Genomic DNA, 22842 nt, shown 5'->3' with positions numbered 1-22842 from the left:
GTGAATGAGCAAAAATAATAAACATGTGGTATTCCGTTAAGCAATGAGACAGTTTTAAACAGGATGACAATCAACTTATCTCAAACTATGTTTTCAAGCATCAGTGTAATACCAAAGTACAGTCTAGTCTGAAACTTATTTTTAGATCTATTGCCTCCATTTTTTTACATTGAGTATTATGCATCTAATGCAGCAAAGAAGTGTCATCTATGGGACCATGAAAAAAACACATCAGCACACTCTAGCCAGATAAGTAAACAAAGATTTATTAGAAACTGGTAGTTTTATAGAGCTAGAAAGGTAAACATACATTTAAGAGACAAAGAATACACAACTGAACACAGTCATCATCAAGGCACAATGAAAAATCAAATCTGAAACAGCTCATCTTTTCAACATCTGAAAAGGTCACCATAATTTCAATACTCATAATGGCACTTGCACACTATAAACAAAATGGAACAAATCTAGAAGATGGAAACTGCTAAAGTCATCTTTACATCACATACACAATACATTTGCTCATTGGTCACAGTCAAACAAAATTATCAGCAACTGATCTCTCAAATCCCACAAAGGTACAAAAATATTGGCAAAAGCAAGAAACAGTCAGATCAGAAAGGCATTATACATATAAATTATTTGGATAGAAGGACTTTTTGGGTTTTGTTGTTTTTTTTTTTTAAAGTGCAAAGTCCAACGTTTCCCTAAAGGAAGGCCAAAATACAGCTAGAGCTGCCATTTTCTGAAATCTGATAAAACAACATTTTATAATACAGATTTTATGGAGTTATTATGTATCAGTTTATGGAGAACAAACACCAGCCATGGAAGCACTAAACACAAATTTAGTAATTGCTGTTTGAAAAATATGGCCCAAAGCATATGTAGAACAAGGGAGATTCAGGCAGTTATTTTTGCTTGCTTGTTTATTTGTCTACTTAAAAAAAAAAACCAACCAAAAAAACCATGCACCCCTCCCACCCTCCACCCCCCCAAAAAAATAAAGAATTAAAAAGAGGACCCTTAATGACCTTAACAGAATAAAGTTCTTCCTTCAGTAATCCCATTTCAAGAAGTGGTGTAAGAGCAGTTGCTCTTAGAAGGTCAAGGTAAGTATAATCTCGAATTTACCAAGATTAAGACACTACACATTACAAAAAGCAGAAAAAGCCTAATAAATGAGTTTGGTAATAATTGTTAATCTATTTCAGTGTTCAGGCCTGAAGGGAACTGTGTCCCCCTCCACATACACACACAAAAAAGGAAGTCACTTTGGAAGGACTCGTACATGGAAATACCTAACTTTCTGCTTTGAGGAAGTGCTGCTTTGTTTTTTGAGGAGGAGCTGTTTCTCAAGCACTAACAAGTCTGTGTGCATGCTTTGCTTGCTATATTAACATCAATCTGATGGGCACCTGAGGCCAGCACTGCCACTTGGTCACTTGGACAAAACAGTTCAGTATTTTATTATCCCAATTTCACAGTCACAGCCAGCATGCACAGAAGACTGATCTCGCGTGACAAACCTGTAAAAAACCTTTACATAATAATGCAATCCTCTACTGGCTGAAAGCACATGGTCTGTAGCCCTCTGAATAAGGGAAAGAATGGAGAGGCCAAAATGAGAAGCATTCCTCTTCCCAAGACAGCTATGAAGGGCTCTGCTATTGGCTGTACTACAATTACTACCAGCTTATACTGGATCCTCCACGTTTTTTTTAATTAGCAACTTGCACTTGTACAGAACAGATCTAAAATCCATGCTTCTTCTATTCCTTTGTATTATGAGCCTATAAAACATGCAGCTGTAACCCAAATTTTGCCATGGTTAGTGGTGCTGATATTTACAAGTGCAATGAAAAGCAGGTCCAGTGAAGCAAGTTACCAAAATTGCTGATTGTATTACAAAAATACCATGTAAACCCACTTGAGGTATTGCGATACCACAGAACAGCAGTTTCTCAGGCTCTTTAAATAACGAAAACCAAAAAAGGTTTGCCTGAAGATAAAGGTGATGGGCTATGTTTTAATGTGTTATTCCATCATTGTGTATATCCAAGATCCTATTTCTTATGAACTTAACATTCAGTGTTCAAAAATAACAAAAGTGCTCACTTCTAGGCATGCAAAATGTCACCTGTGAATTGCTTGAGTATAGGCAGCATGACAAAACAAAAAGTCACTTTCGTATATTCAGTATCAAGGCAGTATAAACTTCTCCTACCTTTGGTTTGATCCAAGACAAATACACATTTAGAAAGGACAAATTTAAAAAAACCCCAATGAGTAAAATATGCATGATTTCCTAAAAATAAAAACATACTGTTGATTTAAAGACAGTTTCTTGATTTTTTTTTTCAACTCAGTAACATTTTAAAGTGCAATATATGTATCTGTTTAGAAATGGTGAACTAAAATTTAAGAAAATTTCTTCCCACTTAAGGGCAAATGTGGAAGTTGCAGCATCTCTCTATAAAGATCTGTCTCTGATTGTGAGAGCAGATTACTTCAGAAAACATTACTGTTCTGGTGTTTCCAACGTTAGAAGCATCTCACCTTTTTCCTTCATTTCATGCTATTCCCAAATTCTGTTTCATTTTTTCATATACAACATAGCTGATGCTGACAGCTGGAAGCACTTTCATAAAATTAGGGGCTATGCCCCTATAAAGTCCTCGGAGTCCCTCTGTAGCAACAATTCGTTGAAAGAGACCAACCATGTTCAGCTGTGGAGCTCCTTCCACCGAGGCTAGAACAAAAAGATAATGTGTTATGTAGCACCTCTAGTAATGTTAAAAATCTTGAGCAAGCATCAAACACCTGGATCGTGAGCCTACTATCACAGGGCCACTGAAAAGAGATCTTTTAATCCCAGACATTTGGGAGATATCCATGCATCTAAATCCCATTGAAAAGCATTATCCACCTATGTTCCTTTGGAAATCTAGGCTCCCATCCTTAAGTCTGTGCAGAAACCTATCAAACAAAAATCTCAACTATGAAACTATCCTTAGGAAATGTCCTACAGAGCACACATCACTGTCTACCCTCACAGGACAATGCAAGCCCTGTCACTTAATCTCTAAAATTTAGAAAAGGCTCTAAAGTTTAGAAGAGTGCTTCCAGACTGTGACAGGGGCTGTGTCTGGTAGTCTTGTATGGAATGTGGCTCTCAGAATACACAAAGCACCAAGTGCTTGAAATGTTACTTTTTAATTTGAGTATGAAGAACAACAGTGTTGGGGGTAAGAGGGAGAAGGGATCAACATTAAGAAGAATTTTCCAGCTATGTCTTTGGTTTTTCCAAGTTGTTTTTTTTTTATTCCTACACCTCTGCTAGAGCTATCCCAAATGATACAATTTTAATGTGACCACACAGAAGCATTTTCAGTACAAGAGAACTCACCTTGAGCCTGCATGCGTGTTCTGATAAGAGCGAGAGGGTAACTGGCTAACTGCCCACATGTGCTGGAAACAGTGCCACACCCCAACAATACAAAAACACCTGGGTTAGCAGAGCTCGATGCATAATGTTCTAGCCACGTACTCTTTAAGAGCTGCCAAGGTATAAAATTAAACAGTAAGACAAGAGACCTGCATTTAAAAAGGTAAACAAATACTTCTTTATTCATAACAAATCCTAAAGGCTCAATCCTGAAAAGCACCAATTTCACTGGGCCAGTCCTACATGCTTGAAGTGCACAGGTAAACACCTTAGCACACAGAGAAGGACTTCAACCAGACTACAACAGTTAGTACCTAAAAGAGAAATCCTTAAAAGATCCAGCAGCAGGAACAGTGCCCATGCACCTGTAATACTTTGGGGAGAGGAGGAGGGAAACCCCACAGGGTACAACAAAAGCTCCCACAGCTGTGCACATCATCCCATGCAGAAACAAGGATGCAAACTGTAGAAATTTCATACAGCTTTAAAAATGTTTGTTCAAGCAGTTCTGATGATTACTAATGCACTGCCAAAAAAATATTTGTCTAGACTAGAAAAATAAATAGTCTGTGCATCTGAGTTATTTAACATACTTTGAAGCAACACATATAAGGTAGATAAAAGATTTTGATTGCTGGTGGGTGAAAGAGGTGCCAGTTTCTCTGGAAAGACAGCAGTGTTTCAAACTCTTCAGAAAAGCTGTGTCAGCCAGAAAGAATTCTGGTGACATGCAGAGACACACAAGCAATTCAGGTTAATATAATCCACTCATAAATCCAACAACTGGCAAAAAAATGTATAAACTATCATAAATGAAGGATAGGGACCATAATATGAATATCCTTTTAAAGGCCCATATTTCCTATAGAATGGGTATGCTCCAGTCTAACAGGGTTAGGTAAGTATGAAAGCCTGTTGTACTGCCAAGGTCTGTATAATCCTCTCTTAGTGCATTTCCTACTTGGTACTCTTGCATGGAAGGGCCCATCTGCCCAGGCACTCCTCAAGAGGGGCAAACAGAAACACTGGGGTCTAGTAACAGAAAGTCTCATTTGTCTTTTTAAAATTGAACCAGCTGTAATAGTACAATAATACAAATTCTAAAAAATATTTATGCTTTTTGTAAATTAATTAATGGCAGCTACATGCATTCAGTGATCTAAACTCACCTCATAAACAGCAAGGTCAATGCCAGCATAAGGAATTATACCCAAAATATTAGGAATATAACCTTTGTAGAAGGCCTTTGGACCTTCTCTTTTTAAAATCTTCTTAGCACAGTCAAACATCCCAGAATATTGCCCTGTTTTACCCACAGCCAATCTGGTCTTTAAAACCTAAAAGGAAAAAAATAGCCTTAATTACATACCTCTTTATTAATCTATGTTAGATACACAGTATATCTCTGCTTATTCAGTTGTCTAGAACTGCTCTGCACTTTGGTGTTCCAAATCTCCTTTGATTACTGGTAAGGCATTGTTAGCAGTAGGCTTCTTCGGGTTCTGTCCTTAGTGCAGAGCACCAGGCATTACCATACACTAGCTTACAAATTCTTAGCCTTTTTAAATTGCATTTCAGCTTTATTTTCTTGATTAAAACAGGCAGTTATTTGATCAACTTGAAGGTAACAGTATAGCCAATAGTCAATAGAAGTATTAGCTAAGGAACAATTGAGAGCACTAATATGCTAGCAGATGGCACTTCTGGTCTGGGAACACTAAAGCATATTAAGAAAATAATCTTTCAAAAAGTATGACACTTAGAGAGGTAGTTAAGGAATGTAAGGATTGCGTCTCACTACTGAAACCCAGTACCTGATTAATAATGCAAATAAATCTGTACTGCATCTTGGAACTAAGAAATTAGTAACAGCATCCAGAAGAAACCACAAAGGGAATTTCCTGAGCAACAATTTGGTCTACTTTAAAGCCTCTTAAGACTGCATCTTTCTCAGGCACTTGGCTTTTTGCTCTTACTCAGAAGCATCCTGAAAACACTTCTAGGACATTACCATACCTTTGTGAGGAAGACCAGAAGATATTATTGCAGAATAGTTCACCTGTCTCCACTGATCAGTGTAATCCAGACAATCTACATCATGTTTCAGTTATTCCCTAACTTAACCCATCTCTGTACTCAGGTCAGCTGGGATTCAGCCTCTGGAACAGCAAGGACGCTCTTTAAAGAGATCATGATCGCTGCAGCAATGAAAACAGTTCTATTCCTACTGAAATCCCCACCCATGAAAAAGCTACTTAGGTTACATTTGCCATTACTACCAAACTTGATGTAGGTATTGGTTTAGTCCCAGACCCAACACCTATTCCAACATGGATCTGCACAAGTGATGAACTTTCTGGAGAACCAGCAGTAAAGAAAGTACATCCTATTTCTGTGAAATGTTGTGCAATTGTTACACTACAGCAGTTAATGTATTAACACTAGTTAAATTGCAATGTGTAGTACCACCTACAGGTATGTCCTACAGGGGGAAGAGCAAATCCACCCAGTCTGAGCTGCAGCTGTTACATTCTTCCTTCACACTGTTGTCCTTATCAGACACAGCTTCCCATCATAACACAACAGAACTTCAATTCTGTCCAGACAAGAACACTCCTTGCTTATATATAGCAGGAAAAGGATTTATGCCCAATTCACAAAATTCTTGAATATGTACTGAACTTTAAATGCTCTTGGGAGATTTTTTTCCTGAACTAAGTTTCATTTAAATATTGTTTAAAAAAATATTATACAGCGAAATATATGGAAAAATTACAAGAATCAGTTAGAACACAGATGCTAAAATGCCTAGCACTGAAATTCTGAAAGGATGTCCAAGAGAGGAATTTTTACAATATTTTCAAGAGCAAAATGGGGTCTACTTTGGAAACAAAACAAACATTTTGCAGGCTCCAATGGAAGCAGATTTTCTTACCTCCATGGGATACTTACCTCCATGGGATAAATAGAAGTTTGTGCTGTTGCTCCAGCCAAAGAACCAGATACAAATCTTTCAACAGTGCCTAATTTGCCATCTTCCCTAGTGAGTATCTTCTTATACTGTACAGTTAAAACAGAAATAAACATACATGTTTTTTAGGTGCAGCAAGAGTTACTTTAAAAGGCAAGAGTACAGTACAAAATGTCTTTTCAAGCTTAGTTTTTCATGTATTTACAGTTAAATTTGTGAGCCCAAAAAGATTCTCCAGAACACAATAAACATTCCAGCCTGCAAGAATTCTTTAGATTAAATACCTCAATCACCCACAGTTCCATAGGTGTTCTGCAAACAGCCAGCAAAAGGGTACCTACACTAAGAACTCCAGAAAACAAAGAGGAACCAAACTCCCTTGCAGATCCAGTTGTCCAATCAAAGAATGAAAGATCAACTAGCAATTTCAGAGGCACTTTGAGAGCTGTACATACTGTGTCATTCCGAGAGTAAAGAATAATGTGCCCAAGGTTACTCTGTGGCACCAACATTTGCTGTTCAGTCTTGCAACACCCCCAAGTTTATCTGATATTTTGTTGCTTTTATCTCCCAGTTGATGTGCAGTATGCTCATTCAGTCTTACTTGAGGCACTAGCAAGCCCCAAGCCCTACAGAGGAAAAGTAAAGCTCATTTAAATACACCAGAATGGGAGTTCATTTTCCAAAGGAGGATTAGGCCTTAACATGATGCTTAAAGCTGATTCAGAGGTAAATATAACTCTGAAATCCAGGATGAGGGCATCATACATAGCACTGTGATATTTGACTTTAAATGAATCCCGTGTAAGTTCAGCTAGCATAAGTGAGAACTTCTTGCCTGCTGTCACTTTGAAGCAACAATCTACATATTAATGCAGGTCTCCATACAAAGCCATGCAGACTCAGGGCAGTTTAAAACATCTGACAGATATAATTAATTTGCACTGCTTATAAAACAACAGTAAAATCTGACTAATAGTAAGTATTCTATTCAGAATAAACTATTTTAAATCTGAAAGTCACTCAAATTACTATGACAAAATCCCCAACCATGACAAGAGCTCCTATATAATACAACAGTGCCAATAATGAACAGTGAGAGTGATTCAGGACTTTATTTAGAATTATTTTCATTCCTGATTTATCATCCTACCTGTTCATAAGCCCAGAACTTAATAGCTGTTTCAGGAGCTATTTTCACAACATTTACACCATTCCCCCTCCAAAGTGATCGGACACCACCTTCTTTCAACATTTGCTTAAAACCGCTGGCTATATTCATTTTGTTTGACTTTGAACCATGAACCTAAAAAAAAAACAAAACCAAAGTCACAGTAGACAACACTGTTCTGATTAGATTATAAAACTCATCAGTATTAAATTGATTAAATATATCAACTAGTGAAACCATATGCACTACTGAAAAGATCTTATTTTAGTGGCACAAGTACTGTAATATTTTGCTTACATTTTTTCCCACGTCTATAAAATACAATTCTTATGAATACAAAATATGGAAATTGTCAAAACACAGCCAGACCTCTTCAATTCACATACTAACCTTGGCCCTCAATTTCTTCCCAACAGATCTCTTAAAACTGAAGTGATACACTGGAAACCAAGAAATTCTTTAACATTGCACCTACCTGCATCATGACTTTAAGGCGATCTAAGGGTGCTGTACCTGTTCGAGAGACAGCACCAGCCACTCCTCCTGCCAGCAGCTGCTTCCACCACTGCCCAGTCTTTTTCTCTTCCTCCGTGAACTCATCTGGAACAGTCAAACTATCTCCTATATCCAATACCTTTATGAATCCAAAGCAAAGATGTGCAAATAACTATCTCACTCCATCACAAGTTTTATCCACAGTTCTAATTCCAAATTAATATACTACCTAAGAATGTGCAAATAAAGTGCTAGTTACAAATAAAAAATATCTCTAATTTACTTTCTATAATTAACTTGTTATGCATGGCTATTCAATGGAAAGCAACTTTAAGTGACTTCTATATAGATATTGAGCAGTAACACCACAGACCCACCATTTCAAAGACTGCACCATCATCATTAAAAATTACAACAAATTTCCTCCTTGAGTACGGCCCAAGCAAAGACATTCTGTCATTATCAGCAGTCCTTTAAAGTCAGCACTAAAGCTCAAATGCTTATATGTTGCAGCTAACCTTTCACCAGACAGCCTTGTGGGATTAGTTTGGTAATCTCCTAAGGTTGCTAACAAGAGATTTCTCTCACGGTAATTTATTCACACATATGTGGGATGTCTCCTTCCCCCACCCTCCCCAACATTTTAAAGCAGGGTTTTTACAGCTGATATATCACAATATTCTATTTCTGGTAATTGCTGTGTATTACCCTACAAAATGAAAAATTTGACTAATGCTTTATAGATTTTCTTACCATCAGTTATACTGAAAGGCACATTTAATTACTTTTCTCAGCTATAAAAATTTGGAATTTCACTAAGGAGGGCATGTTTGCATTGCCACTGCATTTGATCAAAAAACAACATTAATATAGGCTTTAATGATAAAACTAAGACATAACACTATGAAATCTCACATGTCACTTAAACAGTCTTTGCTCTTATGTGTAACTTATAATCACGATACATGAGAAAAAGTACACTGTAGATAATGCAAATCTGCTATTACACATAAATAAAACATACAAAAAGAATAAGAATGCATTAATAACTGATAAGTACTGACCAGAAAGTGTGTTAACTGATAAAACTTTTAAACTATCAGTAATTTTAACTGTAGACACTATATCCCTAATTTATGCTGCATTCTCTGTCTGTTAGTAGACAGAATACTGTCCTGGTCATTTGGAACAAAATTGCAGAAAGCAGACTATAAATATAGCCACTGGACAAAAAGGATAAGCACCAGCTATTCTGGATATTGAACACAGAACACATTAATTGGAAAATCCTTTCATCTTGCTCCCATTTGAGGTTTCAACATAAGGTGTCATCAGTTGCTCAACTACATGGAAACATCAAAAGATCGATCAAAACTCAAAATACAAATTCAATGTTCTAAGAGATATTATGCATATCTACCAGGGTTTAAACCTTGTGTGTACCGAGACCTAAATGTAACTAAGGAAAAAAAAGGTAAATTTGAGGGTGTTTATAACAGAAAGGCCACAGCTACCACAACAATTCTATGCCAATGCAGCTATCTGCCTGGAAGAGTCTGACAGCAATTAAAATTTTATAATAAAAACAGAATTGTAAGAGCTGTCTGTCAATGCCAGCCAGGCTGGGAGGTCTCACATCTGCTCTTATCTGAAAGACCAGCTGGGTTACCGTGTAGCTGGATTTTGCCTGCTGAGATAACTGGGTCATCAGCTGACTGCAACACTAAGATCACAGGAGACTCCCTCAGCTGTTTCTTGGGGGCAAGTAATGACATTCCATAAAGAAAAATACAGATCTTATGTTTAATAATAGTAAGGAGCATTTTATTAAAGCAGAGGTTTTTTCCACTAAGTAAGCTGGGACCAGGACTATTTGATCTCCTAGCAGTGCTTCAAGTGCTTTCTTCAGCAAACAGGGAACTAACTCCCTTTTGGCAAGCATTCCTGAACTGAGGTTGTACAGTGTCAAACACTCAAAGCTTTCAGATCTCATAAACTGTTTTTTATTATGGAAATGCTGACTAATCCCTGGAGATATAAATGGTCTCACTATATTCAAAGGTATCTAACCTTATTTCCTCCAATAATCTACAGGAAGGATATTTAGCAAACAGGATTACTGTTACTTACTTTATTACTGTTCTTAAAAATCAGTCTTAAAAAATCAGAATAGAGGTGTCAACAGCTCCATTCAATAAAAACTTAAAACATTTTTCTGCACAGTGGATAGCCTATTGCTGTAGATTCTGTATTCTTAAAATAAAATCTATGGCACGAAAGAGCACGACGTGCACAGAAAATCACCAGTAAAGACACCAGTGATTTTATGATAATTATAATGATACTATATAACTGCAAATACTAATTTCAACATAAGAAGCAAGTTAAAATGTCTATATAATTTGTTTCAACAAATGAAATCATACTTTAATGTGTGAAGAAAAATATTTAATATTGTGGTTATTACTCTTCTGTAGGATTTCTCCAAAAGAGAAAAAGGATTCCATTCTAAGAATTATTGATAATTATTTGCTAAGTTTAGCTGAAGTTCTTTGTTCAGAAGAAACTCATGACACAATCCTGCTTGTAAATGGGAGAGCATAAAGTGAAAAGGAAAACCAAACAATACAGATATGGTTGAAATACAAGTGTGAGGCTGTTATATTCAATAACACAAATTAATACAGCAGAGGTGAACTTAAGAGCTGCACTAGGTTAAAAGAGAAGTTGAACTTACAGTGGAATGTTTCCAATATCGAATTATTTCTTCAATGTCTGTAGCTGGATTAAACATAAAATGATCTCTCCACTCATTCCAATCTACTGTCATTGTCCCATCAGCATCAATACTGAAAAGAAATTGAACAAAACTATGTAAGGAAATAGCAATGGTGGGGGTTTGTTCTGGGTTTTTGCTTTTTCTTCCTCCTCCCCTCCCCCCTGCTTTTTTTTTAACTTGGATTATCACATCAATAACAACTGACTGTAAATTCCATACAGTGACTCCAAGGCTGAATCTGCCATGGCCTTTCAATACTATGCTTCTCCTACCCAAGTGCATCTGTCCTATTCCATCTAAAAACATAATACAGTGCTTCTTTCTACCAACAACATTTACAAAGAAATAAAGTAACATTTTCCTCCCAGAACCAGATGTTCCAATAGTAACTACCAACTTCAAAGTCATAATCCCATTTATCCCCTTCTCTGAAATAGAAAAATATAAAAACTAACAATACAAGGAAGATTAAACTGCTTCAAAAAATAGTAATTCCTGACCTCTGCAGGATCTTTTCTGCCTGTTTTTCTGAAATGTTTATACCCAATATCTTGAGGGACTGGACAACTTCTGAGGCTTCAATTTTTCCTTGAAACATTAAAATAAAGATGATAGATATTTAAAACACAAATCTTAATAAACTTAGCACCTTGGACCTCATTGTAACAGCTGAATAATTGCAAAGATGATTTAAAAAATCAATTTAAACACAGATGATATGTTTTGATTGTCTACTACAAGGATGAAGCAAATGGGATGCAAATGCAGTTAGTTAAAAACTGGTTTATCTTTAACAGCTAGAAACAGTCAGAAATTTCCTTACAGTTTCTCCATCTGGGGAACAAGGAGCCCCAGTTCAGTGTACTTGGAGAAAACAGAAAGAATAAAGACTATAATAATTTATTTTTTTGATCTATAGCAAACTTTAATTATGCAATTGTTAAGGAAAAGAAGTAAGGATTCCATATTCACAATTTTTGGTTCCAGTTCAGACAAAGAATATAAGTTAAAGTACTTTTAATGCACAGTTTCTTCAAACAATGTTTGAACAAATAAAATAAATCAAGGCATACCATCATTGTTTTTGTCCAGGCTCTTAAATGCCAGTTTCATCTTTTTTTCATGTTCTTTAAGATACTGCATAAATTCTTCAAAATCCAGCTGTCCATCCTGGTTAGTATCTCCAGCTTTAAAAATTTTCTATTGTGAGAAAAATGAGTATTTCACTTGTCCAAATTACAGCAGGTCACAAAGCATCATTTTGTTTTCAGAATTTAACACACTCAATATTTTCATAGAGAGAGAAAATACTTAGCAGTAAATACATATTTAAAAAAATGTTATTTGTTATTTATATAACTTTTCTGTGCAGAAATTTTAAGGTTTCTTACCAGCACTGGCAAGTTACACCTACAGGTATCAAATAATTTGTGGAGGAAGAGGTGGGGGACAGGAGAAAAACCTGACAGAGAACAAGTTTAAGCCTGTGAGTTTCCTGTATATGAAATTTGCCAGTAAAATAAACAAGCAGAACCTTGACAATCATCTTAATCAAGTGGTCTATTAATTATGAATTATAAAGGTGAAAAAAACAAACAGCAATTAACTATTTAAATGCTGACCAAAAAATTACAAAGATCTTGCTCCACTAGCACTTCCAGCCCTCAGCGTTAGAGGGAACACGGCTTTCTGCTTCAAACTGAAGCCCGGACTACAATTTTAAACAAACTTGTAACAAATACAAACACACTTATCTTCCTTTCTTGTATGTGCTTCCTAGGAACTGTCCACACATAGAAACACCTCCATGTAAAATTAACTACGCACTGAGTGCATGGTATGCAATTGCCAGGACTGCAGGGAACAAGTCTGAAACACAGCCCAGGCAGACACTTCTCCACCAACAAAGGGCCAGAAAACTTCACCATCTCTGTTAGAAAAGGGAAATCACAGCAGCCCCACAAGCAGCAGCCTGTAATTGCTGAGGCTCGTGCTCAAGGCAAAGCCTGGAGAAGCTCTGCAGGGTTTAGGAGCTTGAGCTTTACGCTGCAGCAAGGGCAGCTCTGGACACGGAGAGCCAAGGCCACAGCCACTGCCACCGCTCCTCATGCTGCCACAGCACTGCCGCCTCCTCTGGCAGGACCTGCAGGAAGCCAGCAGGGAAAACCAGCCCAGAACCCTGCTCTAGAACAGGAGATTTAAGGGGAAATTACGTCTTATCCCCTCCTTTGGACGTTGGTCCCTGTGGTTTCCCTCGATGTGTGAAATCGTAGGGGGGCAGCACTCAGTTCCAGACGGACACGAGACCACCCTGACAGCACAATCTCCTCACTAACTGCAGTTTCAGAGCACTCCAGGTTACGCGTAAAGCACACACCAAAAATTCTTCCAAGAATCTTCTATTTAGCAGACTGCCTTGCACAACTGTAGTTTCTGAATAAAGTAACTCTCAACAAGATTTGAATGGCTGTTCTAATCTGCAAAATCTGGTTTTAATTCTTTACTCCTCTTTAATTAGTAGAGGACCTCAAAAGACCAAAGTCCAACAAGTTCTAGGCTACAGAAACTAAACATAGAGGAAGCAGAAAACTGGTGAGTATATCTAGTATTTGGTGTCTGAAAAAGACTGAAGACATCTAAACACATTCATGTTGCCTCCTTTGTCTTTCCTATGCCTCTACAAAAAATAATGTGCTTTAAAATTTCATCTCAAAAACCTAACATTTATAAGATTATCGAGGATTTCTTAATGAAATGGAGGAAGATTATGTGGTACGCCACAGTGAAATGAGCAAATTATTTCCTTCCCATAATACAGCAAATTTTGCACAATAAAAATCAACTCAAGATACCACATATTCAGATAACTGTGATTTGGTATCAGCTTTGAAAAACAATGTTCTTAGTAAAGTCGTAAGTCCAGCTTGATTGTAATTTCTGTTAATAACCTGTCAACACAGATAGATACGCTCATCAATTCAGTTTCATGCCTCTGTCAATATGGTTAGTGCTGTTCAGAATTTCCCATAACAAAAAAAAGTTAGCTTACATTTATGGATATTTATGGATACAGTCCTGACCATGACCTTCTAACAAGCAATTAAGAAAGGCTAATAGATTAATCATTCAAAAAACTCTCCCCCCCCCCAACCTAACCAAACCCCACCATTAAAAACTAGTCTAGTCTGAAGAGTTCCCTCTCAAAGACCCTGCAATCCCAAGCCATCTTTTGCTCCACACATGGCACCTCATGCTGCAGGGTCTGAGTGTCCTGCTGGGCTCCCACACTCTCCTGAGAAGAGGTGACTTACATGGCACTTGTAATCACTCTGCATGAGTTCTACTCGACACAAATTGCTAGTGTTCCCTATTGCTATCTGAACTACACAAACCAAAAGGAAACAGAACAAGGAAAGTGTTGTTCTGTCTCACAGATATGACAAAACCTGAACTAAATTATAATTACAAAACCTCCACTGCTGAGGATGATGTGAGCCAAAGAAAACTGGAATTTCCAGAAGTTTAGAGAGCTGGTAATTTCTGTGTGTGAAGGCAGGCACCTTTCAGTTCATCTGCCAAAGATTTAGTGGATTTCACATTGCAACAATGAGAAAAGGGTAAGCACAAACATACTCTCCATTTCCTACTTTTGTTTTGACAGTTATTTTCCAGACTTCAAGCCAGTCTCAGCCACTCTCAGTGCAGCAAAACAAAAATGATAGAGAACAAAAACACATAGCACATGTGTCTTTCTCTCAGTACAAATCTAAAAGCTCATGCAAACAAAAGCCTATGCTGTCAGGGAATGTCATGAAATGAACTAATTGTGTGGGTGTTAAAGTTTCAGATTAAAATCAGTAACTTGCAAGGTTGTGGAACTAACAGGAACACTGAAAGAAGCTCATCTTCCACTTCATGGGCAGAAACTTCCTCCTGGGGCATTCCATACCCCATGGCCAGAGCCAGCAGGAAGACACCTACTGGATGCTGTAGGGAGCCTGGCACACTAAGTTCTAAGTACAAACTGCCCCTTCACAGCATCAAATAATAATTCAACTTGGAAGGAACCTCTGGAGTCCATTGAACACAACCCCAGCTCAGAGCCTATCTACTTAGATCAAATTAGATCAGGTTGTGGGGGACCACATCCAATTGAGTCTTGGACACCTTCAAGGAAGGAGATTCCACAGCCTCCACAAGCAAAACACTCCATCATTCAATCACTCCCCACTTCAGTTCAACAATGAATCCAACTCTGCTGTTCTGCATTTAATATACTACCAAATTTTGTATAATTACAGCCACTTGTCACTCTGCCAGTGCCTGGGTCACCAGCTTCTCAGATGGAGGAGAACTGGATGCATTTTAAAATAGGCATGCTTACAACAATAGAGCAGGAACCAACCAAGGTGCCAACACTCGCTTGTAAGTCCTGGGAAACAATGTTCAATATGCCTGCCACATAAAACCTGCCATTTCTTGTTACAGCCTTACTGTGGGATCACCTCACCTTTACAAAGGCCCAGACCCAAATGTTTATTTTTCAAGGCACACCATCTCTTTTCTCATTGTCTAAAAACTGTAACCCCAAGCAATAAGGAAAATTCACTGGATAAAATGAAATGGTGACCACATAAAGAATTGTTAATTACGACAGATTTAGGACAACAGTTTAGATGATGACATGAGCTAGTGATGTGTGCTTGCAGCCCAGAAAGCCAATCATATCCTGGGCTGCAGAAAAAGAACCATGACCAGCAGCTCAAGGGAGCTTCCATCCCTCTACTCTGCCCTTAGGAGATCCCACCTGGAGTACTGTGTCCAACTCTGGGGTCCTCAGCACAGGAAAGACACGGACCTGGTGCAGTGGGTCCTGAGGAGGCCACAGAGATGATCAAAGAGCAGGAGCACCTCTACTATGAGGTGCCTATGAGAAAAGGCTGGAGTTTTTCAGACTGAGGGAGAGAAGGCTCCAGGGAGGCCTTACTGCAGCCTTTTTGTACTTAAAGGGGCTTATAAAAGAGATGGGGACAAACTTTTTAGCAAGGCCTGTAGCAATAGGACAGGGAGTAATGGTTTTAAATGTAATGAGTGTCAACCTAGATTACACATAAGGAAGAAGTTTTTTACAATGAGGGTGGTAAAACACTGGCACAGGTTGCTCAGAGCGTAGCAGATGCTCCACCCCTGGAAACATTCAAGGTGAGACTGGGGGGGGTTCTGAACAACCTGATACAGTTGAAGATGTCCCTGCTTATTGCAGGGGAATTGGACTGCAAGACCCTTTAAAAGTCACTACCAATCCAAACAATACTATGATTCTGTGATCTTTCTTTTTAATGCTACAGACCTTCATACAGACAGACTAAAATGCTCCTGTGCTGACCTATTTGATCCTGATACTGCCACCTTTGTCTTTTCTCCTCTTTTTTTTCTTCATAATTCTACTACTTTTTCTGTTGCATATTTTGTTAATACAGCTGTTTTCAAATTCCTGCACAACCAGGCAACATCAACATGAAAGGCCACAAGTAGACTGAAACACTGAAGGTATTTTTTAAAAAAATTCTCCGTTATATAAATCATGTTGCAGTGTTGAATTCCTGCTCTTCCAGAAGACCTCTGTATTTGGTGTGGAAATGTAAGTCAGCAGGTCTGTCGAAAAAAAAAAAAAATTTACAGACAGGCTTTATATACACATCAAAAACTCCTTACCCTCCTCTGTAAGCGTCCTGATGAATTATTAGATTGCTCTATGCCAAAGTTATGAACTTTAACACATTCATGGCTACAATGTTAAGACCAAGAATGCAACAGACTAGAAATCTCAATGTTTTTATGTAGACTTTTCATTTAAATTCACAGTCTAATTTTCACATTATTTCATATCATTATTTATGTATTGTGCATAAGCCTTACATTCTATTTACAAAACTGAACTGTGCATGAAGGGTGGGGCTGCTGAGTATAAAGGATTACCAATATATTCATTAGCTTGTTATTTCAGCTAATTAATATAATGTAAAGAATATTTAAAAGGAAATGATTCATCAAGAAGTTACTGGCTTCCTATCAAGCTATCTACAAGACACAAGCACAAAACAGCACTTCAAGATACACCACTAGTGCAAGTAGCAATTATGTGTTCTGCAATCTGCAGCGAGAGTTCCAAAGAGCACAGATACAAATCCTGCAAAGACCTCCCACCACAGTAAGATCATCATCATGCCTTTAGACATTCCCACATTTCACATTTGCTTTTAAAATCAGAAGTACTATATATAAAACCAATCATGATATACCCTTTTCCCTTTTTTTCCCCTTTTTCAATTCTTTCCCTCTAAAATTTTTTAGCCATTCACATAGCTCTGCAGTCTACGATTTTAAGTCGGTTGTAATATTATGGGAAGCCAAATTCAGTCATAGCTGAAGTATACACAACACTTCTCTCTTTACTGGACACATACCTGACAACAGTCCTATTCCTATTTATATCTGCTAAGACTACACAAATTTATGCAGACTACGATAACCCAAAAAACACTAGCAAAGATTATTAAAGTCAGCCTTGTCAAACTACATCAGTTGGGAGATAAATCCAGCATAAAGGGAAAGGGCCTGAGGATGTGTTCAGACAGCATTATGGCCCAGTGAGTCCATGTAACACATGAACTAGATTGACACCTCACCTCCAGAAATCCAACACAACACTGAGTAAAACAGGAATTTGCACTGCCTCCAAAGGCCTCCCAACTTGTCCAAATTCAGCATTCGTATTTACTCCCGTGCCTCCCAAAGGATACTACCAACATGTAAACAGTATCCAAGCGAGCCCCTTAAACCTGCCACAGACATACATTAGGAGGCCCTCACTCCAGTACAGCAGACTTGCACCCTTGACAGAAGCAGATGTTGCTATCAGCTGCAGAGCTTCCTCTTCCTGTTCCCTGTCCTAAGCACCACTCTTCCCTGCAACAGGACAGCACTAGCAGAGATCTTCTCACTGGTCCATTTCAGCTAACAGAATCTCTAGAAAACGAGACAAAAAAGGACAAGATGCAAGTGTGAGTATGCTCTCCCAAAATGCCTTGCAGAAGCTGCTTCCTCGGGACCTGGATAAACTCTCTCAACTCATAGCTATGAATTAAATTTCAAGAATCTGAAACAGCATACATGGAAGATGCAAACTATCCCTTGAACTTTCCTTCAGCATTCCTTGCAAGTTACACTCGTATTTTTGACTTTGAGCATGCTGAGTTTTCCCATTAAACAGGGCCACTCTGCTACAGAGGCATCCTGGCTGTAACCATCTCAAAAGACTTAACAGTTTACCTTGTCTGTTCACCTGGGACACACGGCTGTCTCAAGACAGGGATTTAGCAAAGCATTTCAACACAGCGGTTAAGAGATGTCTCAGAGGTGAGGCTTCCCATATTTGGGAATTCTTGGCATTCTTGCATTCTTGCACTTTGCAGCAACAGGAGGAAGAATTAATCATTCACTGTACTCTGTCACTGTTCAGGAAAAAAAACTTATCAAGTTAGTTTTAAAAAAAAATTCATTTTGTCTCCTTGGATGTTTAAAGTGTTAGGAAAACAAACTTAAGATTCATCTTGCTCTTTCATATGGAGACTTGCAGACTACAGCACGTATCAGTTAAAAGCTTCTGAAGCTGTACACATAGAAATGAAATAATGATTTACATTGTTTGCTTACAATGGAAGCAAAGTAAATTGAATACATTCAATTTCCAATTTACAAATTGAATACATTACTGAAGATATTTGCGGTATTTCACAATTAAGTCCCCATAAGCAGTCATAATCATCTATTATGACCTGAAAAGGGAAGCTTAAAGGAACTAAATAGTTCCAGTTTTCTACAATCACATGACATGACATCTGTTTTGATAAAAAGCTGAAAATGCCAGATTACTCTAAATCTATAATACCAGGTTAGGTAAGAGAAAGCTTCCATTCATATAAAGAATGACACAGAGACAGGGAAGTAATGAAGCTTTTAAGACTGTGACTCTGCATATCAGGTATGAGAAATTCTAAGAGTAGATACAGTGTGATATAAGATGCCCATGTATCTTCCTCTAAGTTGCCAAAGTAATCAGTGTTTCTTCTGTTTCTAGCCAAGCTACAACATGATGAAGGAGTCTTTAGTTAACTTGGTCTACTATCCCTCTAATTTTGCCACATAGGGGAAGTTACCAAAACTAAAATAAGTGCAAAAATCTTAAAGCAGTGGAGAAATATTTAAGGAAAATCTTAGCTCAGTCACTAAACAAGTGTGTGCTTTCTGGACTAAGAACTGCTATGGAAAGGTCAAGCTCTGAAGCACTATCTAGCTGCAGTTTTTAGAGGACAGAGAAAAGCACAGAACGAAAATACACACCTGGCCCGGTTCTCACCCATCCTCAAGCTGAGACACAGCAGTGGAACACAGCACAGGGGCCTGCCTCACTTGACAGAATTCTGAATTTCCTATGGTTTAAATGCAGAAACATACTTCAAGTGTTCTGCATATTTTTAGACTTGATTGGACTCAAATTGTCAGAAACAGTCAATTATTCTGAACAGACCATAGTGTGATTGTTGAAAATTTAGTCTCATTAGGCCCTGTCTCCACCACACAGACGTGTCTCTTCACACTGTTTCTTTATCCAAAAGAGTTTTAATGTAGCCAAAGACTTGTTACAGAGAATTAGTCCAAATAAGATCATTAGACTGGTTCCAGAATGTAGTTATTCATTTCAGTAACATCTTCCTACTGCTAGCTCCAGAACTCAATGTATAAATAGTACCTGAATTTGAATACTTGGCTGTTCCTGTCCCAAACTGAAGCTTGAAATATGGGGTTCACCTCCCACGGATTTACTGTAAGGACTGATTGCAGCAGAAGGAAAGGGTGAACAAAAATAGTTCTTCATCCAACCACTCACACCATTTATGGTGCTCCCGCCTACAAGACTCACGGCATTCTGAAGACACAGCATGAGATCATTTGTGATCTGATCCCAGCATCTATTCTGTGTCTCTGCTTATCAAAGTCACTGTACAATAGCTGTTAATACTGCTCGTAGAGCAACATCTGACAGTTACCACACTGAACTCCTCCTTCACAGGTGTTGACACATTATATCAGGAATCTTTTGCAAAGCTTTGCAAAGTAGCCCGTTCCTAGCAGGTAATATGCAACAACATATAACAGGAGTCACCCTGGCAGCCTCCAAGCAGCACACATTCCAGATTTTCCAGTCATTTACTTTTGTTTGTCAGATACTGCCACAAGGCAGGTCAAGTAGAACACAGGAGGTTCTTTCTGTCATGTTGTGCTATGATGTCTTGCTATGGGGGAAAAATGATGCTTCCCTAGAGGGGGATGCAAGCCACCTCCAAAGCTTACCACACACATTCACAACTGATGGAAGGTGCATACCTGTAGTCCATTACTCTAATGGATAGTAGCTTTGTCTCTTTTAAAAACATGCATGTTCCTTCTAGAGAGGAACTTCACTTGAAGACAAAAGAGCAAGGTAGTACCAGTAGCACAAACACTGATTTATACTGTGAAGATGGTACAGCTTTGGATCAACCAACTGAGTTTGCAGTGAAACCCAGGAACACTCAAGCAGTCCCTTTTCCACGGGTTAGCCAGGAAACAGCTGTGCGGCTCAGAAGAACAATGGCCAAGACTCCCAGGTACATGGACTTCATCCTATGTGCTGAAAGCCAGCCTTGCAAAGAGATTTTTGGAAACCTAACAGCATCAACATAACTAGGCTTGAAAGTCTGACCCAGCCACAAGGCACCAAAGCCTACTCTGCTCTAGGATATCCCAAGCTCTGCCCATGCCATGGTGCCACTAATGCTGGCAGGGCTGAGCAGTTCAGTAGATAACACTTTGCCCCATTGTATAATATTTTCATGTCTCAATTCCTTACTCATTAGTTATTAGTAATTATAAGACTACTTCTGCCTCTCCAAATACAAATATGATGATTCAATATCTGACTTCGTTAATAAAACACCTTCTTGCCAAGCACTAAGGAAAATGAATTCAACATCACTTCAGAGCTTGAAGTGGGAGAAGGTCCCTTTGAGCTGCACGAAAGTACAGGAAACAGAGTAGCTACATAAAGACAGGAAAGAAGCAGACAGCAAGTCTTACTGAGGCTCTTGTATTACAAGAAGTCTAGTTATTAACAGGTACACAGCAGCAGCCTAGTTTCTAGTTCAAACTGTGCCCACCATCATTTAAAACAGTGAGCATACAGAAGTTTCGCTGCACTCCAATGATTCTTCCACCCCTCCCAAATAAGAAGATGACTCATGGCTTATTTTGTTTACTCTGTGTCTTTAACAACTAAGGCAGCATTTCCTGCTCTCTGTTACATCCAGGTATGTCTATCTATTTCATGGGTATCCCTTTCAGTTTATCCTGAAGCAACTGAAAATACTGCACACCTACTCAGATGTGCACTATTAATGAAGATCACTGATTTTGAGAAAGAATTTGGAACTTCAATTCTAAGCTGTCAGATCGTCAGCAGCACACCAGTGCTTTCAGTGAATTATGTGGGAAGACCACCATTGTTAAACACCAGAAAATTAGCTGGTCACCTGTTTGCCCATTGTTCAATGTAAGTAAAAATCCCGAACTGTTACAGTCAAACTTGTACAACAGGTTTACAACAATGTGTGTATAATGTGTGACTGAAGTTCATAGCTAGCATGCTCTGAACACTGACAACTCTCGTGGATAAAAAAGGCCAACCTGTCCCTCCTTTAATTACGAAAACCTAAGAACACAAAACATGCCTATTGCAAAGATGATTTTGACCAGCAGCAATACTGCAGTGAAAGTGTGCTTTCATTTATACTCTTGCATAAACACCATTCAACTCAAGAGGCCTGTTGGATATTTTCTCTTAAGTATAGGAAACAGAGAATTAAATATAATAGAAGGAGGCAAAACAGAGACCAAATGAGACCACAGGGAAAAACTGTCACACAGTCAGCATAATGTCACTGAATTATTGACCCAACACATCTTTTAACATTGGAGTTGAAATTTAAGTTCCTTTTCCTGCACCTCTATCAGAAAGTATGCAACAGCTAGTACGGGCATGGCAGTGGAATGCCATGGAAACAAGCAGAATTGTTACAGTAGTAGTTCCCCCCCACAGATCTCACCTGTACCTGCTCAGCCTAAATGAACCTATGTGTGTCTTGTCAGCACAGACTTGCCTTACCACACAAACACTTGTGCCTACAGAATTGTGCATTAAATGATTTTATATGCTGATCCCTGGGGATTACCAAAAATAATCAGGAAAGAATTTCTCTTCCAGGTAACAGGTCAGATCTGCTAATGTAAGTCAGCATCACACTGGAATGCTTGATGACTTAAGTTTTACTGACTTCTGAGGTCACAACACTGATAAAAGGGACAAAGGAATGTAATAGTCGAACTGATGACTGCAGAAGCCACACCACAAAGTTTCAGCACTGTCGGTTTCCTGGTTTGATAGCCACTGTTACAAGTGTGCATTTTCTAATAATGGGCCTCGGTATCTGACAACAGCCCATGCCAAGAAGAATCATTTTCATGTGCATGTGTTTAGCTTAAATAACTACTTCTGAAATTGCAACCTACAGCTATGCAGATTTACACTACCTGCTGTCCAAAGCAAACATTAATTTACTCTGATCTAGATTATGCATGGGTGGAGTAGTGGACAAAAGCTGTAAATTACCATCATTTATCATGCTGGAAGAGGAATATGCTATCGAGTATCACTCAACACGGAGTTAAAGGATGTCAAAAGTACACACACGATGAGTAAACCCACTTGGCAGAGGAACCACCGACAGCCGTACGCCCTCGGGACCCTTCGCCTACAACCGGGGCGTGCCTGTACAACACGGCCCCCGGGCTGGAACAGCGTCCCGGGGAAGGAAAACGGC

At 38.5% G+C, this 22842-nt stretch overlaps 1 protein-coding gene across 3 annotated transcripts; it reads right to left on the bottom strand.

The window, feature by feature from the left end:
- Positions 1-244: 244 nt before the first annotated feature.
- SLC25A24 (solute carrier family 25 member 24) lies at positions 245-22750 on the bottom strand. 3 transcript variants are annotated; one of them, XM_017729757.1, is made up of 10 exons: positions 18197-22750; positions 11938-17893; positions 11365-11452; positions 10823-10934; positions 8066-8224; positions 7573-7725; positions 6401-6508; positions 4618-4785; positions 3410-3560; positions 2016-2752 (listed from the first exon to the last, which is right to left on the bottom strand). In XM_017729757.1, the coding sequence occupies exons 2-10, from the start codon at positions 12005-12007 to the stop codon at positions 2574-2576; spliced, it is 1188 nt and encodes a 395-aa protein (XP_017585246.1). In that variant the 5' UTR covers positions 12008-17893; positions 18197-22750; the 3' UTR covers positions 2016-2573. The 3 variants fall into 3 exon arrangements, with proteins under 3 accessions (XP_017585245.1, XP_017585247.1, XP_017585246.1); XM_017729756.1 differs by having other exon boundaries at positions 245-2752; positions 11938-22750; XM_017729758.1 differs by lacking the exons at positions 10823-10934; positions 11365-11452; positions 11938-17893; positions 18197-22750 and adding an exon at positions 8463-9082 and having other exon boundaries at positions 245-2752.
- Positions 22751-22842: the final 92 nt, after the last annotated feature.

The sequence above is a fragment of the Corvus brachyrhynchos genome, unplaced genomic scaffold (genome assembly GCF_000691975.1).
Source record: "Corvus brachyrhynchos isolate BGI_N302 unplaced genomic scaffold, ASM69197v1 scaffold101, whole genome shotgun sequence".
NCBI classification, from domain to species: domain Eukaryota; kingdom Metazoa; phylum Chordata; class Aves; order Passeriformes; family Corvidae; genus Corvus; species Corvus brachyrhynchos.
The sequence above is the reverse complement of the archived record's forward strand: the minus strand, read 5'-3'. Positions and strand labels throughout refer to the sequence as shown.

Excerpts from the sequence above, each read along its gene's own strand:
- SLC25A24 (XM_017729756.1), bottom strand. The coding sequence starts at position 12,007 with ATGCAGTATCTTAAAGAACATGAAAAAAAGATGAAACTGGCATTTAAG. Across the intron at positions 8,225-10,822 it reads GATATTGGAAACATTCCACT|GTATTGGATATAGGAGATAG; the intron begins GTAAGTTCAACT and ends GGATTCATAAAG. Across the intron at positions 7,726-8,065 it reads GCCTTAAAGTCATGATGCAG|GTTCATGGTTCAAAGTCAAA; the intron begins GTAGGTGCAATG and ends TTTTTTTTTTAG.